Source organism: Leuciscus leuciscus (genome assembly GCF_965113295.1).
Source record: "Leuciscus leuciscus genome assembly, chromosome: 16".
NCBI classification, from domain to species: Eukaryota; Metazoa; Chordata; class Actinopteri; order Cypriniformes; family Leuciscidae; genus Leuciscus; species Leuciscus leuciscus.
Genome location: NC_138740.1, coordinates 36073789 through 36094968, shown reverse-complemented (window position 1 = coordinate 36094968; position 21180 = coordinate 36073789). Strand labels below are relative to the sequence as shown.

The 21180-nt window shown below is 35.3% G+C and overlaps 2 protein-coding genes across 4 annotated transcripts; one reads left to right on the top strand and one right to left on the bottom strand.

The window, feature by feature from the left end:
* Window positions 1-143: 143 nt before the first annotated feature.
* Window positions 144-16739, bottom strand: miga2 (mitoguardin 2). Of its 2 annotated transcripts, none has more exons than XM_082141648.1 (16): window positions 16671-16739; window positions 15431-15658; window positions 13509-13716; window positions 12457-12572; window positions 12235-12355; window positions 11295-11425; window positions 11068-11185; window positions 9476-9582; window positions 9255-9367; window positions 8215-8287; window positions 8028-8114; window positions 7056-7154; window positions 6453-6587; window positions 6092-6145; window positions 5824-5940; window positions 144-4566 (listed from the first exon to the last, which is right to left on the bottom strand). In XM_082141648.1, the coding sequence occupies exons 2-16, from the start codon at window positions 15524-15526 to the stop codon at window positions 4342-4344; spliced, it is 1800 nt and encodes a 599-aa protein (XP_081997774.1). In that variant the 5' UTR covers window positions 15527-15658; window positions 16671-16739; the 3' UTR covers window positions 144-4341. The 2 variants fall into 2 exon arrangements, with proteins under 2 accessions (XP_081997774.1, XP_081997775.1); XM_082141649.1 differs by having other exon boundaries at window positions 9476-9552.
* Window positions 16740-17394: 655 nt separating this feature from the next.
* Window positions 17395-21138, top strand: st6galnac4 (ST6 (alpha-N-acetyl-neuraminyl-2,3-beta-galactosyl-1,3)-N-acetylgalactosaminide alpha-2,6-sialyltransferase 4). Of its 2 annotated transcripts, none has more exons than XM_082141790.1 (6): window positions 17395-17452; window positions 17755-17826; window positions 17938-18078; window positions 18165-18574; window positions 18659-18766; window positions 20615-21138. In XM_082141790.1, the coding sequence occupies exons 2-6, from the start codon at window positions 17815-17817 to the stop codon at window positions 20793-20795; spliced, it is 852 nt and encodes a 283-aa protein (XP_081997916.1). In that variant the 5' UTR covers window positions 17395-17452; window positions 17755-17814; the 3' UTR covers window positions 20796-21138. The 2 variants fall into 2 exon arrangements, with proteins under 2 accessions (XP_081997916.1, XP_081997917.1); XM_082141791.1 differs by lacking the exon at window positions 17395-17452 and adding an exon at window positions 17466-17657.
* Window positions 21139-21180: the final 42 nt, after the last annotated feature.

The following is a 21180-nucleotide window of genomic DNA, read 5'->3' as shown; positions in this document are numbered from 1 at the left end:
CAGACACAAATAAATTAAAGGTTTTAAAAAGCATTGGATCAAAGGTCATATTCAATCGGTTTCTTCTAGTGACCACTGTTTCAGAAGGGGTCAGTAGATAAATAGGATATGAATTGTCAGTAATGACACGTTTGAAAGACAGATAGAAAAAAAGAAAGACTTTATGTTGGCTAGGGAAGGCAAAATGACAATACAGTTTTCAATAATAAACCAATACAATGATTGTAACGCCATTAATTTGTAAGAACAAAAAGGCATTTGAAGAACACAAATGCACACACCAAGAAAAGTTTCAACGAAATAAAAACACGAGTTGTTTCCACCATGCGGTTCGTCCTCTTTGGCCATCATTAGACACAATTCTAACATATTAGACATAAAACAGTGTTGTTTAATTATCTGGGTGCAGAATACAGCAGTTGTGGAGTGAAATAACAACCCCGTTCAATGAAAACATTCCCATACAATTCCATATAGACACTGTCATTTCTCTTCTACTTGGTGCTTTGTTTTGATTGAGTTATTACATGAGAAACAGCACATCTACTGGAGCAATCAGGAACCGTACCATAAATTAAAATACAAATCAGAGCATCTGTTACTGTCAGTCAGTAACTCTTTTAGCACATTGGTGAATCTTTAATAATCACATCAAATATCGATAATCTTTAGAAGGATCAATGCTTCCAAAATGAGACACTTGTGTGACTGTTTCAGAGTTTTAACAATTAAAAAGAATAGAGATGTAGCAGCGCAGGTCGAAACATTATCTCATGAGGTCTTCTTCCAAACCACATGCAGCAGATTAAACAGTGTGTTGGAAAGTTTATTCATTAAAACTCCTTGGAATGATAAGAAATCAAACTTTTACCATCTCACATATACCTTCAGTCTGGCCTTGCTGCACTAAACATGAAGTTTTTCAAACATGAAAATAATATTAATCTTCCGTTTTTGTAGAAAACCCTATTTGACAGTGACATTTCAGGTGCACAATCTTGGTTATCCAATTAACAATAATTAATATCAATCAGAGGAATTAAGAGGAGTTTGGCAAGAATTATATCTTTGCATCCAAGTTGGTGCAAATGGTTTTGAGTCACAAAAAAGTATGATTTTAATCCAAGCAGTGCAGAGATCTAATAGCATGAGTGCACGTGTGTATTTAATAAAGACAAATAAGAATATATCCATAAAAAAAAGAGGCACAAGACAACGAACCACTCATAACCCTGATTCTGACCGCTCAAGTATATCATTGTCTTCTTTTATACTATATTATGAGAAAAAACCCATATCCATTCACGTTTGCACCTTGCCATTTTAAATAGCTTTTCATTTCAGTTTCCATATATATTATACATCTGTCCAACAAGATTCAGTTCAAAAGGAAAACAGAAAACAAAAATTACAAATGCACTACATAAGCTACTTAACATCTGTATATTTTGATAAAAATAGAGAAAATTAACATCTGTATCTTTTTTTTTTTTTTACCATATAAAGTGCAATACACCCAACACTGGCGGGGCCAGTTTTAAATAGTCAATACAAGGACAAAATAAACACTAACGATTTTAATATCTAATTTCTCAAATGCCTCCTGTGCACAATTAATGAACATGGTCAAGTTTTGTCAAGGCTCAGTGACTTTGAAGATTGTTTTAGACATTTCATGAGCATTCCTTTTAAAATGACCAGAATTGGCCTTGTTATCTAAAATTATTAACATTTTAATTAGCACGTTTTGTTTGACGATATTATACGTTATTGCAGGTAAAATGTATTACCATAAGACAGACCAATCAAAAGGACGCTAGCCAATGTGTTTTGTTGTTTGACTTAAACAAACTTTACACCATGGGTTGAATACAATTTAAACTAATTGACAGCATCTGTGCCATTGCTATATATATATATATATACAGTACCAGTCAAAAGTTTGGAAACATTACTATTTTTTATGTTTTTGAAAGAAGTCTCTTATGCTCATCAAGCCTGCAGTTAAAAAAAAACAAACAAAAAAAACAGTAATATTATGAAATATTATTACAATTTAAAATAATGGTTCTCTTTTTTAATATACTTTAAAATGTAATTTATTTTTGTGATGCAAAGCTGAATTTCCATCAGCAAGTACTCCAGTCTTTGGTGTCTTATGATCCTTCAGAAATCATTCTAATATGATGATTTATGATCAATGTTGGAAACAGTTGTGCTGCTTAATATTTTTTTATAACCTGAGATACTTTTTTCAGGATTATTTGATGAATAAAAAGTTAAAAAGAACTGTATTTATTTAGAATAGAAATCTTTTGTAACAATAAACACTACCGTTCAAAAGTTTGGGAACAATAACTTTTTTTTTTTAAGAAATTAGTACTTTAATTCAACAAGGATGCGTTAAATTGATAAAAAGGTGATGGTAACGATTTATATTGTTAGAAATGTTTTTATTTTGAATAAATGCTGTTTTTATGAATAAATGCTGTTAACGTTTTTCTCATCAATGAATCCTGAAAAAAGTATTCCAAAAAAATATATTAAACAGCACAACTGTTTCCATCATTGATAATAACTGAGTATCAAATCATCATATTAGAATGATTTCTGAAGGATCATAAGACACCAAAGACTGGAGTACTTGCTGATGAAAATTCAGCTTTGCATCACAAAAATAAATTACATTTTAAAATATTTAAAAAAAGAGAACCATTATTTTAAATTGTAATAATATATATATATTTTTTTTAACTGCAGGCTTGATGAGCATAAGAGACTTCTTTCAAAAACATTAAAAATAGTAATGTTTCCAAACTTTTGACTGGTACTATATATATATATATATATATATATATATATATATATATATATATATATATATATATATATATATATATATATATATACATACATACATACATACATACACATTATGTAAACAAACTTTGAAGTTATATGAAATTAAACACGATTTGACAGCCCTAATATAATATATAATATATATTTTATATATAAAATGTAATCGTATATGTCCCTCAAAAACAAACCAAAACAAATCCACTTTAACTGAAGTCTATGAGGTAAGTTTCACCATTCACCTCAACTGTAACTGAATGAGTGTCAATGCATCTTTTTGTTTGTTTTCACAAAATGAAGTAGTCGTTGAATTTATCGTAATGGCACAGGTGCAGTTCATAGTTTTTAATAACTGGACCTGGAAGGCTTGAACTCACTAAAAAACAAAGTATAAAGCACATTTCTTTGCCACATGATGTCGATCATTCCTACTCAGGTAATTGTGACGGCTCTACAATTGTGACTTATTTGACCCAATACCACTGATGTATTAAATGTATAATTCATAACGAATATCTATATAATAGAAAAGTAGATAATCAGCAATTTTTTAGTCCACGAGCAAGCCTGAATATTGATGGGCAAAACAAGATGTATAAATCAAGAATGAAATATGAGGACAGAAAAACAACCGCACACCAACAGCTATATTTCTTTAACAAAAATATTCCGCTCTGATGAACACTGTGACTGATGTATTGTGAGGGTGAGAATAAACCAACAGCACAAACCACAAGTGCTACAGCAACTCTCAGAGGACACAAGTGAGCTCAGCTAATGTGATCTGACCGCTACATCCTGTTATAATGACGCACTTCCTGTGCGAGTCTCTCTTTAAAATCCCTCAAACCGCCTTAACATCTAAAACGTGCTGACAGACTTACTCTAAAGTTCATAAATCTGTCTTGATTCTCCCTCTTCATTGTGTTCAGTGCAAGACTTTATTTGGCCATTGGCACAAGCATAAACGCTCAACAACACGCGTTTATACTTCATAATCTGCAAACCGACCAGGCAACAAAACAAAAAAAAAGCCAGATTTTCAACGAAAGAGGCATCAGTTGATACGGTGTGAAGATCTGCAACTCAAAACAAGGCTGCACTGTTTGGCTAAAAGATGCTTTTTATTCAGTTCCTTCAGATCATGGCGAGTTTTTCAATGGTTTCAGAGAGAATCTGTTTCCCAAAGCATTCGTCAATCAAGGCGAATCCCAGTTCTTAAAATTGAGGTGTCTAATATAGCAGCGCTGGATATTCGGTGGCAAACAGAAATTTGCAAGGAAAGGCCTCGGTTGACCTCAGATGAGTCTGTAGTGGTTTATCTCTCTAAATATTCGATGACACGGGGACTGTCGCAGTAACGCCTTTTAAACGAATGCAGGTCCGCGAACTCTTTACAGTCATGTTGATGAAGAATAGATAAATGAGACCAAGGACCCGGGCTCTTTCAAAACTAGATTAGGTCATCAAGCATTCTGCACCTCAGTCTTGCTGTTCACTGACGTCCGGATGCCCGCTGGTGGCTTGGCAAGGGCTCTTGGGTAGACTTCCATTGGTCTCAGGTAGTCTGTCAATGCCCAGGTAACCCACCAGGATATCCGCCCGTCTGTGGGACAGACTGAGGATGTCTTCGGCCAGGGACGGGACGGACGTGAAACGCACCTTATCATGGTCAAACATGTCCTTCAGATACTGCACGATCTGTTGCTGCGGAGATCAAAGGAGAACGTGAAATTAACTTCGATATAATCATGTCTGAAGCCTCAATGTGTTTGAGTCGACTGGTGTTTTGCTGGTTTTTAGTGGATATACTGTATGAAGTCAGTTCACGAGTTCACAAAGGTGTCCGAATAGAGGAACCACAGGTGTACATCAACATATTACACGAATGACAAACAAACAATACTGAATTTATTGTTTTAGCATTTCCAACCAGACAAACTTGTGTTTGTCAAATGTTTTGCATGTAAAATGTGTTTGTGCATTTTCATGTACAATAAATGACACTTGTTTTGATAATTTCTAATGCAATGACATTCAGAAATTTTTTGTTTTAATATATGTTTTTTTGAAGAAAATTAAGTTTTATTCAGCAAGGATGCATTAAATTGATCAAAAGTGACAAAAAACATTTATAACGTTACAAAGTGTATTATTTATATTCATCAAAGAATCCTGAATACTATAATGTAATCACTGTTTGCCCAAAAATATGAAGCAGCAACTGTTTTCAACAACAATAATAATCAGAAATGTTTCTTAAGCAGCAAATCATCATATTAGAATGATTTCTGAAGGATCATGTGACACTGAAGACTGGAGTAATGATGCTGAAAATGCAGCTTTGATCACAGGAATAAATTACATTTTACAATATATTCACATAGAAAAACACTTGTTATTATTAATTAATATTAATGCATTACATTATTTTTGATCAAATAAATTCATTTTTGTTGAGCATAAGATACTTCTTTCTAATCCAATGCTGTCTTCCGTAAGTGTCTAAATATTTCTTTGTGCCACTATTATATTTTATATGTTTGACATACATTATTAGGGCCCAAAAGTGCTCATATTGTGGTGTGTATTCAGGTTTCAGACCACGCCCCCAACATTATGAGGACAAGCTATGAACATTAGAATTTTTTAACATGATTTTAAAAACAATGGTTTTAATACCATTACGCCCACGGAATGAGTAGGAGTGCCAACGTGTGTATGTGTGTGTGTGTGTGTGTGTGTGTAATACATATATACATGTATGTATCTAAATATATATGTTATGTATGTGTATATACAATTACAGACAGGGTTTACGATCTGATCGCAGACATCAGAGTGTCACAGAGATCAGATTAGCATCAGATTATGTGCTGATCTGGATTACACTTCTTCCTGGATTACTGGGAGGTTTATCTCAGGTGTAACGGAGGAGTGTGGAGAATACTGAGAATGTCTTACCTTGAATATGGTGCACACCTCACTGAGGTGCTGTCGGGGACCCAGAAACCCGAAAGCCAAAACTGGACTCACATGTTCAGAGATGGCATAGAAATGTGCAATGAAGCCGTCAGGAACCTGAGCAACAAACACAAAACAAGCAATACTATTAAAGTCAGACTCTATGAAACCTCTAACTCAACAGATATGATTCCTCAAATCAAGCAATGTAGATCAGATGTGTTTCCAGATCCGAACACAATCTGGATGTTTTGTTTTTAACACTCACCATTAGCAGTCTCCTTTTGGCTTTTAGGACAGACCAACAGGCTGTAGCCAATGCCTTATATAAACAGAGAGAGACACAGAAAGATACAACAGAAATGAAGAAATACAAAGACACAGAAATTTAAGACCTTAAAAAAACACTATGAAAAACTTCAAAGAAAAAAGGGTTATTATAGGTTGTTTGTATAAACCTTTTGTTTTCTGGGTTCTGTAAAGCACCAAACCATAGATTGTTCCTGAAGAACTAGAGGATGAAAACTTCTCTTTTTATCCCATGCTCCTTTTTTGGTTCTAAACAAAACCTTTATTTTCAAATTGTGTAGATCCAATATGTTTGGACTCGAGCTCTAACGTTTTCGTACCGTCTCCTTGAAACTATCCGAGAGCCATCGGTTCCTCAGAACCGCGACCACTGAAGACGGAGGACTTTCCAGATCTTCAAACGCATCCATCAGGATAAAGTCCAGCACAATGTCAAAGAAGTTCATACAGACCACCTAGAGCACAATCAAAGGTCAAAGGTCAGAATTCTGTAATCTAAACAAAGAGCCAGGAAGTCAAGTTATTTTAGTATCATTTATATACTATAATATAAAAATAAAAGCTAATTCTAAATATTAATACATACTACAATTGTTTGTTTTGGCAGTTTCGTTATGCTTTTTTTTTTTTGCACTAAATTTCATTAAAAAAAAAATTACGTTTAAGTTTTTCATTAATATTTGTTTATATTTTATTTCCTTTAATATTTATTTCAATTACTGAAAATATATTTTTTTAATAGTTTAGGTTTTAGTTAACAATAAAAACAGTGGGACAGACAAGAATACCAGCTGGAAATCCGACTAAAACACACAGGATATTGTTTAGCCAATAGAAATGGACGGAAAAGAAGGAACGAGAGACAGACAGATAGACAGACAGACAGACAGACAGACAGATAAATAGGAGAAAATAAGACACACCCCTCGTCCGTCCAGCTCCATCTTGGTGACCGGCCACGTCTCTTCTTTCTGCGTGTACTGCAACATTTCATCATAACTCTCCAGAAACGCCTTTGGACTCTAAACATTCACACACATTCAAGAGCAGAAGACAAAACCTTAATTCCACATCAAAAAATCCGGACATAAAATTTTACTTTATTAATTACAGTCTATAGTTTTATTGTGCACAATTCATAAACGCGTGTTATTTTATGAGAATTTTTTTATATAATTGATATAAAATTGTATATAATTTTTCATCAAAGTGTAGTAACTTTACCCACTTCTGCAACAACTTTCCTTTCTTTTAATTGGTTAATAATAATAATAATAATAATAATAATAACCAATAATATCACATCATACTTCTCATGAATAATATAGATATATTATTACATACATCAATTATTAACCACTGTATATTCAGCTTCATTCAAAAATGTCACATTACAGTTATGCCCTTTTACAAAGTGTTGATCTTGTTTTTGGGCTCCACTAGAACGCTCTGTTTAGTTCCTGTCTCTATGAAGCCCCTCCTTCTGAAAAGCACACTGTGCTCTGATTGGTCGGCTGGAGAAGTGTGTTGTGATTGGTCAAGTGTTTCGAGTGTGTTTGGAAAATGCCCCGCCCCTTACAATAAGCACCAGTTTCAACACACTATTAACTAACTCAACCAGGCCCCGCCCCTTTATTCTGCGTATGAATTATTTAAATGAGGAATATTGTGACAAGCTTTCCCTGGAAGAAAGCTCAAGACTACACTGTTTCAGGGAGTTCAGAAACACTGACGCTGATATAGAGAAGAACTCCCGCTGGAGGGACTTTGTAACTTTGCAGAGCTATCAGGATGTGAACAGAGTTTCAAACAGTATTACAAAAATTGTTTATGAAAAGCATTGGCAAAGTTTAATCTGCATCAGAATTATTTGTTTTAATCATTTTTAAAAGCACCTTGTTGGCTTTGGCCAGGAGTCCAGATATCATCCGCTTCCCTGTTTCCATGAAGAACATTCTGTGTCTCTCATCCAGCAGCAGCACCTTCAGATACAACAAACACACACAGATCTAACCAACAGCCCCGTTCCCGTGTGTGATCATGTGTGTGTGTGTGTGTGATCATGTGTGAGAGTGTGCTGACCTGGAAGGCCTGTCGAACGCAGTGCAGTTTGGCAAGGAAGTCCTGATCGCTGTAACACTCCAGAAGTTCAGTTCTGCAAAACAGACAAACAGACAGAGTGAGTGTTCCCATCAGCCCTTGCTCCCTGAGCGAACATAGAAATCCTCAAATCCCAGAGGAGAATGTGTGAGGGGAACATCTGTACAATACGTGCAGTCGCACACTTGGTCCCATCTCATTTTAGAATCAATGCAAATGGAGTGCTGGGTTTAGGATTTTAATATTCATCGTTTTATTCATTCATAAGCATGTATTGTGAAGGGCAGTTTATTTTATTAACAGAAACTGGGAGTGTTGATATATACAATTATTTATTTATTCACATCACAACTCATTTTGTGACTTTTCAAGATTCAGCATTTTCAACAGTTACTGAGGGAGGAAAATACATATTTTTATATTCTTTAGTTGTTGTTTTTTTTACAATACACATTGTTTCAAAGCAGCTTTACAGAAAATCATGATGTTAATGTTTATATCTATCTAGCAAATTAGAGTCGGGTGATCAAACAGTTGCATTTTGCTACGATACAAGCAAATGAGATTTGATACATAGTATATATTGATTTACGTGAGTATACTGTATTGATTTACGCGAGTATATATGCGGATAAAGTTGAACATATATATCCAACTTTATATAAAGAGCCGGGGCGATGAAAGTTGAAACAGTTACATTTTGCAATAAAAGTCAAGCAGTTGAGATTTGCTATATAGTATATATCGCTTTACATGACTTTACATTTACATTTATGCATTTATCAGACACTTTTATCCAAAGCGACTTGCATTGCATTTCAAGGAACACATTTACGTTCTTATCAGTTCTTGCTTTCCCTGGGAATCGAACCCATGACATTGGCGTTGCAAGCGCCAACACTCACACACAGAGCTACAGGAAAGCTTACACAGATAAAGTGGGATATAATATATATTTTAGGGTTCAGGGTGCCAGTATGTAGTATTTATGTTGTTAACATGCAGTGTGTAGTATACACTACCTCAGTGATCTGCAGGTCACATGTCCATCTCTCACTAAACTTAATGCTTCTTCGTACAGAGCGGCCGGCTTCAGCGGATGATACGTGTCCTCTAGTGAGAACGTCTCAAACAACTATAGAGACAAAGAAGGAAGTGACATCATATACATGCAGGAGAACTTGCACGTGTCTGTTAACACCCGTGTGTGTGTGTGTGTGTGTGTGTGTGTGTGTGTCCTGACCTCAGCGGCAGAGAAAAACGAGTCGTCCGACGTGACTGTCGTGGCATCGTCGTCTCGGATCGGATGGGAGCTTCCCACTGTGGGCAGAATCAGCGTTCCTTCACTCTCTGCACACAAACTACTTCGTTAAGTAAGCTACAATCAGCACACAGGGGACATAAAGCAGGGTTGCCATCTTTTGTTGCCTGGCTGGAGTGAGATTTGATGACTGATTTAATTGTGATCCAATAATTTAATTTCTAATTTCATCTTATACTGTAAATTATCCATACGCTGGATAATGGCTACCGTCAACTGTCTGGTTACCAACATTCTTCAAAATATCAATATTTTGAAATTGAGATTTATTCATCATATGAAAGCTGAATAAATAAGCTTTCCATTGATGTATGGTTCGTTAGGATATAATATTTGAACATCTGGAATCTGAAAAAAAATCGAAACATTGAGAAAATCTCCTTTAAAGTTCTACATTTATGTTCATGATTCGCTGCATTCACTCACAAAAATAAATGTTTTATATATTTACGGTAGGAAATTTACAAAATATCTTCATGGAACATGATATTTACTTAATATCCTAATGATTTTTGTCATAAAAGAAAAATGGATAATTTTGACCCATATAATGTATTGTTGGCTATTGCCACAAATATACCCGTGCGACATGTGACTGGTTTTGTGGTCCAGGGTCACATATTATTAAATGCTGTAGAAGTGTGAAACCAAATGAAACCTTATTGTAAAGTGTTACTACCGGTGTTACAATATACAACTTGTTTGTCCACAGTTTTTAAAATCACTACACTAATTATAGATAAAAAATTTTTTTTTTTTTTAAGATTATAGTTCTTGAGTATATTTTATGTTACATCAATATGCATGTGACCCTGGATCACAAAACCAGTCATAAGTCGCACGGGTATATTTGTGGCAATAGCCAACAATACATTGTATGGGTCAAAATTATCCATTTTTCTTTTATGACAAAAATCATTTGGATATTAAGTAAAGATCATGTTCCATGAAGATATTTTGTAAATTTCCTACCGTAAATATATAAGACATTTATTTTTGTGAGTGAATGCAGCGAATCGTGGACATAAATGCACAACTTTAAAGGAGATTTTCTCAATGTTTCGATTTTTTTGCACCTTCAGATTAGTCATATCTCGGCCAAATATTGTCCTATCATAACAAATCACACATCAATGGAAAGCTTATTTATTTAGCTTTCTGATTATGTATAAATCTCAATTTCATAATAAAAAATTGACCCATGTGACTGGTTTTGTGGTCCAATGTCACATTTTAGTCTAAATTCCTGTGTCTATTTCTCATTTGCAATGCAAACGCACAGTAGACAGGGACAGCTCTATATTGATGATCACACTGCAAAGTGCGGGAAGCAATCTGATCTTGGTGCTTCATACGAGTTCAATCGATAAAAAAAAAAAAATGTTTTGAACAAATCAAGTCCCATGCTGGTGTGAACGAGCAGATTTATTTTAAGGTGTCTTTTGATTTGGTGTAAGAGCATTAGACAGAAGACATCTGGCAACCCTGTCTGCATGTGTTTGTGCGCGTCTGACCCAGATCAGCGAGCAGGCTGTCAGGTGGGATGGTGCTGCCGAAGTCTTCCTGTAGATGATAGGCTCGGTGCAGCAGAGACTCCAGCTTCTCTGCAAACTCATGATTATGAAGTTCAGGCTGAAAATCAAATTGCAGTTGAACAGGAATCACACAGTGAAGAAGAGAGTGAGATGAACACATGATTGTTTGGTATTTTTACTTAGTAGCTCCTGTTTATGAAATTTACCGAATGACGCTCAACGAGTTCTGACCCTTGCGGGGCGAGACTGCTGGAGCCGGATGCGCCGGAGTGATCTCTGTGTCTGATGTTTAAAGCCAGTTCCCACTTCCGAAGGGCTTCCTCAAAAAGCTCCATTCCTGCAGGAGGAAGAGACGAAAGAAGACCACCATCAGCTGCACACATCTCTACACTTATAGGCTCTTCTGCTCATTTATTTGATCAAAAATACAGTAATATTGTGAATTGTGTAAATGTTTTCTATGTGAACATATGTTAAAATATAATTTATTCCTGTGATCAAAGCTGAATTTTCAGCATCATTACTCCAGTCTTCAGTGTCACATGATCCATCATTAGAAATAATTCTAATACGCTAATTTGCTGCTCAAGAAACATTTCTGATTATTATCTATGTTAAAAACAGTTGCTGCTTCATATTTTTATGAAGCATTTATTTGAAATAGAAATCTTTTGCAAAATTATAAATGTTTTATTCTTACTTTTGATCAATGTAATGCATCCATGCTGACTAAAAGTATTAATTTCTTAAAAAAAAAAAAAATCTCACAGACCCCAAACTTGTGTTTGGTAGTATATTTATTAACACTTAAAAAGTCTCTGAATGTCATTGCGTTAAATAAGAATGACAAGAGTAATTTATTGTAAAGAAAGATGCACAAACACATTTTACAAGCAAACTGTTAATATAATATTTTTATGGAAACTGAGATTTTTTCAGGATTTTTTTTTATGTAAAATTTTTTCAAAAGAACAGCATTTATTTGAAATAGAATCTTTTGAAAGATTATAAATGTCTTCACTGTGACTTAAGATCTATTTAATGCCTCCTTGCTGAATTTTTTAAGTATTAAACAGTAGTGTAGCATGTAACAAAGTATGCAGTATGGAAGACAATACAACAGATCACAAGACTATCCTACATTACCCATGAGATACAGGTTCTCAGCATTGGCATCCTCTCCGACTCCCGCCTCCTCTGCCACAGGCTCCGCCTCCCACGGCATCCCAGTGTTCACTGATTGGTTGGGAGAGGAGGGGACTCGCATCTGAGGCAGATTCAAACCAAACGGTTAAAAAAGCCTTTTAACAGCAGTTTTGTTGACAAATAAACCGGTAGACGATGCTTGTGTTGGTGAGATTTACACACAGAGGCGATGCTGTGTGAAGAGCTCGAGTGTTTGCTCTGTGCGAGAGACGAGACGCCGCTGAGCGTGTCATTACTGCGGGTGCTGGGACTCATCATCTGCCGACCTGGAGTCGGACCTGAGAACAAAAAGAACAAAATATCCATGTTTTTTGTATATAGCATTTTACAGGTGACCATGAAAAACTGAATTAATTTTTTTTCTTTTAAAATGAAAGATTTAGTATACAATCACATTCTCACATGGTCACAAAAAATTTATATATTAGGGTTGTCAAGCGTTTAATTTTTTAAAATCTAATTAATTACATGATGTGCCGATTAATTGAACATCAAATTTGGCTGAGAAATGAACCCCAAAACAATATCATTTAAAGTTATTATTGCATTAAATGAGAAAAGCATCATATATACTTTTTAGAAATAAATATTTTATTTGATTCAACATAGAATTTATTATTCAACAAACTTTTAGTCTACAACGGAAATGATTTTTTTTTTTTTTTAATTGGTATTAGATATATTTACAGACCAAAACATTTTGATTATCAACATTCGTCAAAATATCTTCTTTTATGTTAAACAAAAGAAAGAAAGTCATACAAGTTCAAAACAAAACGAGGGTGAGTAAATGTAAATAAACAGAATTTTCATTTTTGGGCAAATTATCCCCAAAATATGATTATTATTATTTTTATTTTTATTTTTCTGAATTAATACTCTAATTAAGAAACTAAAACTGCCAGTAGGTGGCAGTACATCTTTAAATGAGTAAATCTTTGAGTACTTCTTTCATTTAATTCGTTCAACATTCAGGAATTAAGTAAATGTCTCTCTTTATGAACCGTCTAAAATATAACACAATATTAACTTTGTATAATATTAATATCACATTTGCACTCATGCTATTCGGGACAAAAACATCACTCGTTTGATATTGTGCTTGTTACTCGTGTGATATTGTAATAATATAATATAATAAATATAATAAAATTATGAACATTAAAAAAAAAAAGTGTATAACATTTAAAAGCAAACTGCGCGAACATCCTCACCTCTCTTGAGCGAGGCCGGCCGGCTGGTCCGGAGCAGCTGATCTGGGATGCCCACGGGTTTCTGTGCTTCTTTACCGACCACCTGTTTCCTCTTCCTGCCCCGTCTCTTTAACTGATGTGCGGTCAGAGCCAGAGCGACGCTGCCCAGCGCAGTCGCGAACAGAACCTTCTTCAGATTAGGGCTCAACTTCAGCTGAGAGAATATAGACTGAGGGAAACACAGAGACATTGAGTCAGGAATTAGGGTTACTAGAATGGGAAAAGGGAAAAGGGAGGGAAGAAAACAGGAATCAGTTATTTGCTGTTTTCGCTTTGCATTCATTATTTTAAAATGAAACTACTCAAAATTACTGAAAACATCAACACACTGCAAGAGTTTTGTTTGCATTCTAAAGCAGATTAATGATTAATCCATTTAATCCAATAGTTTCTTAGCCAGGGGAAAGGCTACGACAATCCAAGAATAATTGCATAAATAAATCTTTTTATTTTAACTGTTTCATTAAGTGTAACAACATGTAAAAATCAGTGTTATTATTGTCAACTAAAACTAAAACTATTTTTGGTAATTGAAATAAATCTGAAATAAAATAAGATATAACTATTAGATTTAAAATCTTAAACTTTAAAACCTAAATTAAACTAAATTTCTAAATTAAAATCAGAAACATTGCCTGGGCAATTAATAATAAGTTGAAGTTGAAGTACTAAAATCACACAAAAAAAAACATAAAACTGAAATAAAAAATAAAAAATAATAGCTGAATAAAGAAAAATACTATTTAAAAAAAACTAATAAATTACTAAAACATAAACTGAAAATATTAATTAAATTTTTTAAAGTTATATTATTCAAATATCTTAAAAGCCATTTCAAAATATTTCAAAATACTTTAATAGTATATAAATAATACCAAAATAACTGTTTGAAATCTACAATTGTACAATGTGAATCAATCTGCAACTGATTATTCAAAATGGGTTTTTCCCATTTTTTTTAAATGTACTAAATATGGTAGTTCTATCAATATTATCATGTTTTACATGCTTCATTTTATGTCATCGGAGCGGCAAAACTTCCATTTATAGTTGACAACTATACGTAAAATATATCAACTATTTTTAGACCCTTCAAAATCAAACTTTTGGTCAAATTCTGAAAAAATATACCCTGGAAATCCAGAGTTCTCGGGAGAGCACAAGTTGAATTTGCTCAGCGAGTTACTCTGGCGTTGAGTAATGATGCTCATTAAATATGCCCCTCGATCTGAGCTGCACCAATCACATCGGGTTATCTGATATAGGCGGGCCAGAGGCGAGCTAAACAGAAGACGACAGCGCTGTGACGTCGAATGATGGATGAACACCAGTTGTTTGAAACGGCTTCGGCCGCTACAATGAACGAGTTAGACTTGGCTTTTTATCTAAAAGAGGAACAGAAGACGCCGCTCGAATCGTTCCTTTGCAAGAAGGGCGTTTTTGCTGTTTAGCCGACCGGATACGGCAAGAGTCTAATCTACCAGTTAGCTCCGCTGGTAGCTAAGCGTATGGGGTTTATTGTTGTGATTGGTCGTAGTGTTATCCAATTGCGTGTAGTGATATTTTCAAATGCATGCTTGGTGCCGCCCCTCGAGCTGGCCGATTTTCATTAGTCGATGCCAGACCATTAATCTTTCAGATTTAGGTCTGAATTTCCAGGCTAAAAAAATTGATATTTACATTTTTTAGAAGAAGATAGCAACAATGCTTGGGTGGTAGTAAAAGTTGCCTTCGCAAACACCCTTAGACACTGTGAGTGAAACATTTATTTGTTAGCAGACAATATAAAGTGGAAGACCACTGTGGCATCAGCGTGTGTATAGAGCAGTAGTGTGTGTGTATTGAGTATGATCAGATAAACAGAGGCATGTTCTGCTGTGTACCTGTCCAAAGGTGGAGTACAGGAACACAGGGATCTCAGCCACGGTCATAGCCAAGGCCTGCATGATGGACATGCCCTCTGCACTTCTGAATGACATCTCAGTTCACATCGACTCGCTCCCAGCAGGAACTCAGTTCTGGCCTCTAGGCTGCTCGTGACACTGACCGGAGATCAGCGGGACTCATCCACAAACACAGCTTGGAGTTGCAGCGTTACGCATTTTCATTGCCTTGGAGACCAAAACACATCAGATCATTATAGTGGTTTAGATTAGAAGCTTTGCTTATATAAACGGACCGAAACACGCCATATACAAAACATGTGTCAATACTGGCACAATGAAATGTAAGTTAGATTAGAAACCTCATATTATGGCATTCTCACGCTACAGTAAAAGACCTATAAATATCTAATATAATATATAATGGGGTGAATCTCACAAAAATTGTCAGGAACATGCCCGGGTCATATACACAAGGAAGGAAGAAATTATATTTTGCATGAAGAAAATGAAGCTTATTTCTATATTAAAGATTTCTGCATTATTTAAAAAAATATTAATAATCATTTTCATTACTATAAAATGGGGGACAGACAGATAAATACACAGACAGACAGACAGACAGATAGATAGATAGATAGATAGATAGATAGATAGATAGATTTTAGACTTTAAAATAAAGAACAGATTCAGAAATACATTAATTACAGACACATTTATGCAGCATGTCTAAGCAAATCACACGCCCCTTCGTCTGCCATGTGTGAAAGTTCAAGACATAATTCTATGAATCGTAACATTTCTGCTGCTGCAGAATAAAAGTGGTTCTTGATGAATCAGTTTTCTCAGAAATATAAAGGTATATGATGAGAAATCAACAAACAACCCTGCAACTACATCATATATCAATATCAGGAGCCACTGGCAACTACAAAATCACATAGACAGGCAAAAAACAGTTTATTTTAAGGTAATTTATTCCATTATTATTTGCTGATTTGATCATTCTTACTGTATTTATACTGATTCATAAATAAACTGCCCCTCTTTGTGTCCATGTCCTTAGACACCAGCAGCACATTAGCTTAGCTCAACACTCATACACTATAGGCTCTTTTAGGACAGTGTCCCAGTCATATAAACATTAATGCATGCTTAAAGCAGAGGTAAGATCAGACACATAATAGCAGATTTAATTGCAATATTAAAAGTGAAATACTGAAAAGCAGCCCACACTCACTTTCTCCTGGTTTGGAAGGACATTTTCATTCCGCATTGCACACACTAACCTGTGATTTCCTGGTGGGCGGGGCAGAGATTTGAGCGACAGCGGAAAAAACGTATAACGGCTTTAGATGGTTCAGTGGTAACCAATCGGGAAAGAGGAGGCAGGGACGCAGAGCGTTGATTATCCAATGACATCAACAGTCGCGACGCGACTTTTGCTCTCCAGCTTTTTTCTATTAAACCGACATCTGACTGTACCATAATAATAATAATAATAATAATAATACTTTATTGACAATATAAAAAATATTACGATTACGTTTAATGTACATTGTATGATAAAATATGTAGTACTTGGTCCACAGTCATTAAGTGGAAATGACACAAAATGACAAAACGATATTTTATTAATCTTACTTACAGTAGTACCAATAATACCCGTAGTAATATAGTATTTTATCAGTTACCATGAAAAGGGGAATGTGATGATGATAAGGTGAAAACGTTGATATTTTTTTTTAATTCTGAAATTTGAGATATTTACCATGTCATTTAAACGTTATGTCTCGTTTAAAAAAAAAAAAAAAAAAAAATGTAAACAAATAAAAGTGTTTTCCCCCCAAGTAATATGTCTATAAGTCATTTACGCTATATCTATTATTATTATTATTATTATTATTATTATTATGCCTTTAGCACATAGACTGCTACAGTATCATCACACTCACAAGCGGAACTAAAGTTACAGCAGCGTTTCCCTGTGGGAACGTAAATATCAGCGTGCCAAGGAAAAACGTGAGAAGGCTAATCTTATAGCTAATTATGTGGTTATTTATTGTTTTCAAGCTCTCCATATATTGATTACCGATTACATTTAAGGCACATAAAACCATTATATAAGGGGCTGCATGTGATTATTGGTGTCTTTATTTATTTGCCGTTCGGCTGTGATGTTTATCATGATGTCAGCAGGTTTTTTCACAGTAGATATTAATAAAAGGTTATTGATCGCATCAAGTTATTACAGTACTGAGCATGCTGTCATTGAATTGAATTATTGATTGAGTTAGAGTCATTTTTCTTCCATGTTTTCTCAGGAAAATGAGTGTTTCCTCCCCAGTTGAGCACCTGGGTTGGAGCTTCAGCCTCAGAAGGAAATGAAATCCGTGGTATTGCTTTCATATCCCATAGTATGACTGGGAAATGTGTCAGAAAATAGTTTATTATTGACTCTGTCTGAATGAAGCTCACATGTCTCTCTCGCATCCTTCATCCCTCAGAGGTTTCATTGGATCTGCCTCCTCCTCCTCTCGGTGTGTCTGCTGCTATGGTACAATCATGTGATGAGGACTGGGCTTGCCATGAAAACAGGCCTGCGTGGTTACGTGAGGGTTCATCCCAACACTCGCTCACCTTCGTATGTAAGTTGCGTTCCACCTTTACTCGATTCAGTTAAAAACTGTACACATGCTTTTGTTCATATAATGTATTTATTATCCGCCTTCAGTTGCTGGACTTCCGCTGCGGCCGCTGTGCCGTGGTGTCCAGTTCTGGGCAGATGCTGGGCGGTGGCCGGGGTCAAGAGGTCGACCAGCAGGACTGTGTGATCCGGATGAACGCAGCGCCCACCGTGGGCTACGAGGCTGATGTGGGGAACAGGACCAGCCTGCGTGTCGTCTCCCACACCAGCGTGCCACACCTGCTACGCCAGCAGGGATATTTCTTTGGGCGAGAGGCGGACACTAGATACGTCGTTTGGGGCCCGGAGAAGAACATGAGGCAGGATGGAAAGGGGAAAATCTTCAATGCATTAGTGATGCTGGCTAAGAAGCATCCACATACACACATCTACACCGTCACCAGAGAAAAGGTTCAGGACTGTGACGGCGTGTTTCAAAACGAAACAGGCAAAAACAGGTCAGTTTCCCCCCGATTATATCATGTGAAAAAGCAACTGGATTATCATATTATTAAATGATGTGATCTCTTTGTCTCTCTCAGGATGAAATCGGGGGCGTTTCTCAGTACAGGGTTTTTTACCATGATTTTGGCTCTGGAGGTGTGTGACAGTGTTCTGGTTTACGGAATGATTGACGGCTCTTACTGCAGGTGAGTTCAGTTGTTTGGGTAACACTTTATATTACAGTGTCCTTGTTACATATGTTACATGTACTTACCATAGTAATAACAGTAATTGCATAATTACATGCAACTAACCCTCAACCAAACCCTAATCATACCCTAACCCTATAGTAAGTACATGTAGTTGCTTAATATTACTCAGTACTTAAATATATACAGTACTGTGCAAAAGTCTTAGGCATGTTAATACCCCCCCAAAAAAAGGTTTTAAGTCAGTTATTTATATCTTTTGCTGAAGTGTGTCAGTAGGAAAAACTGAGACAGACTAAATCCAGAAGAACAGCGGGAACGTCTCCGAGATGCTTGAAGAAACCTTCGTGCAAAGCTTCCTGAAAAACTATGCGCAAGTGTACCTGGACAAAAGACGTTTTAAACGCAAAGGGTCGTTACACCATATATTGATTTGAATTAAGTTAATAGAAGTTAAATCATAAATAAATTCAATTTGTGATTTTATTTTTGAAAGCATTCTCACTTTATAGCATTTTCACACAAGTGCCAGTCCTTTTCACAGTACTGTAGCTTTGCAGGAAGGTTTCTTCAAGCATCTTGGAGACGTTCCCGCAGTTCTTCTGGATTTAGTCTGTCTCAGTTTCTTCTGTTTCTTCATGTAATCACAGACGGACTCGATGATGGTGAGATCAGATCATACCGGCTGCTGTCAGACTCCTTGTGCATACACAAATCTCACTGGATTATTACAATTAATGGCAAAAAGAATGTTTGGAAATGTAAACTGATATTTCCTACTGACACACTACAGCAAAAGATATAAATAACTGACTTAAAATCCATTTGGGGGGGGGATATTAACATGCCTAAGACTTTTGCACATTACTGTAATTACACTGTTACAATGACACCTTAAAATAAAGTGTAACCCTTTATTTTAAGGTCACGTCGTTACATTGTACTTACTCAAATAATAATCAACTACATGTACTTACTATAGAGTTACGGTTATGGTTAGGGTTTGGTTTAGGGTTAGTTACTTGTAATTATACATCATTTACTGTTATTACTATAGGATACATGTAGTAACGTAACTATGTCACTTTAAAATAAAGTGTTAAAGTCATTTCATTCTAGTACAGAAACCAGTTAAAAGGATTAACTGGACTTGTTTACAGTTTTTACACGTGTATTTAAAGCTCAGTATATTATGTAATCAATAGATTTATAGTGAATCTAAATTAAATTCTGAAGTGTATTATAATAAAGGCACAATTATTTAAAATTAAGAAATTAATGATCAGATTAACATAATTCAGTATGTATGTTTTGTCACAAATAACTTCCTCGCCTATACAGAAAACCATTTACTGAATTAATGAAGTGTAGAATTTACAATTACGTATGTATTTATCTATGTTTTTATAGTCCAATATAGTATGTGACAGATTCATATTTTGAAGTGAATCTTAATTGATCAATTATTGTATATTTATATACATATTGTATATAAATAGGAACAGCTATTTAAAATTAATAAATTATTATAATAAACAATAATATTTAAATTAATATAATGAGTCATTTTAATAAGGACCATGTGTGACACTGAAGTAATGATACTTCAAATTCAGCTTTGATCACAGGAATAAATTACATTTTATTCACATAGAAAACAGTTATTTTAAATTGTAATAATATTTCACAATATTACAGATTGACATCGACATCCTGTGGGCTTGAATAGGACCGTGTCAGCAAAATTTCTAAGCTTTCCTGCATTCTTGCAGGTCTCTTTTTTAAAAATGATATTTCTCATCATAATGCAGTCCCACTAACTCCTCTGCTCTGGCTTGATTATAGTCTCGCCAACCACTCGTTCGTGCCGTACCACTACTACGAGCCGTCCCGTGTGGACGAGTGCCGCATGTACCGCTCTCATGAACAGGCCAAGAGGGGCGGCCATCGCTTCATCACAGAGAAACTCATTTACAGCCGCTGGGCGTCTCAGGGGAAACTGCGCTTCGTTTACCCACCCTGGTAACTCCAGCAACGCTCTATGGTTTCAGCCGAGTCCGGCTATGTGTAAAGATGTAGGATAGTCGTCAGCAAATCGTATCAGAAACCACTGTGGTGCCTTTAGTGTGTAAATCAGTTTGGCTTTTCAATCGTGCCGCTCTGCCTTTGTTTTATATGGTATGATTTTTTTTCTTTTTTTTTTTCTTGATATTCTTTTTCATTTTTCTTAATATTCTTTTTCATTTTTAAAATCATATTGAGAGTGTCCGTTTTTTTTTCCTTTTCTGATCTCTGCTAACCTGAACTGGCTGAACTCATCAGTGTGAGAGGATCTGAATTCAGGATTGGGGAGATTCATGATGACAGTCAAATTACATCACATATTTCTTTTTCTATCATAACTAACATAA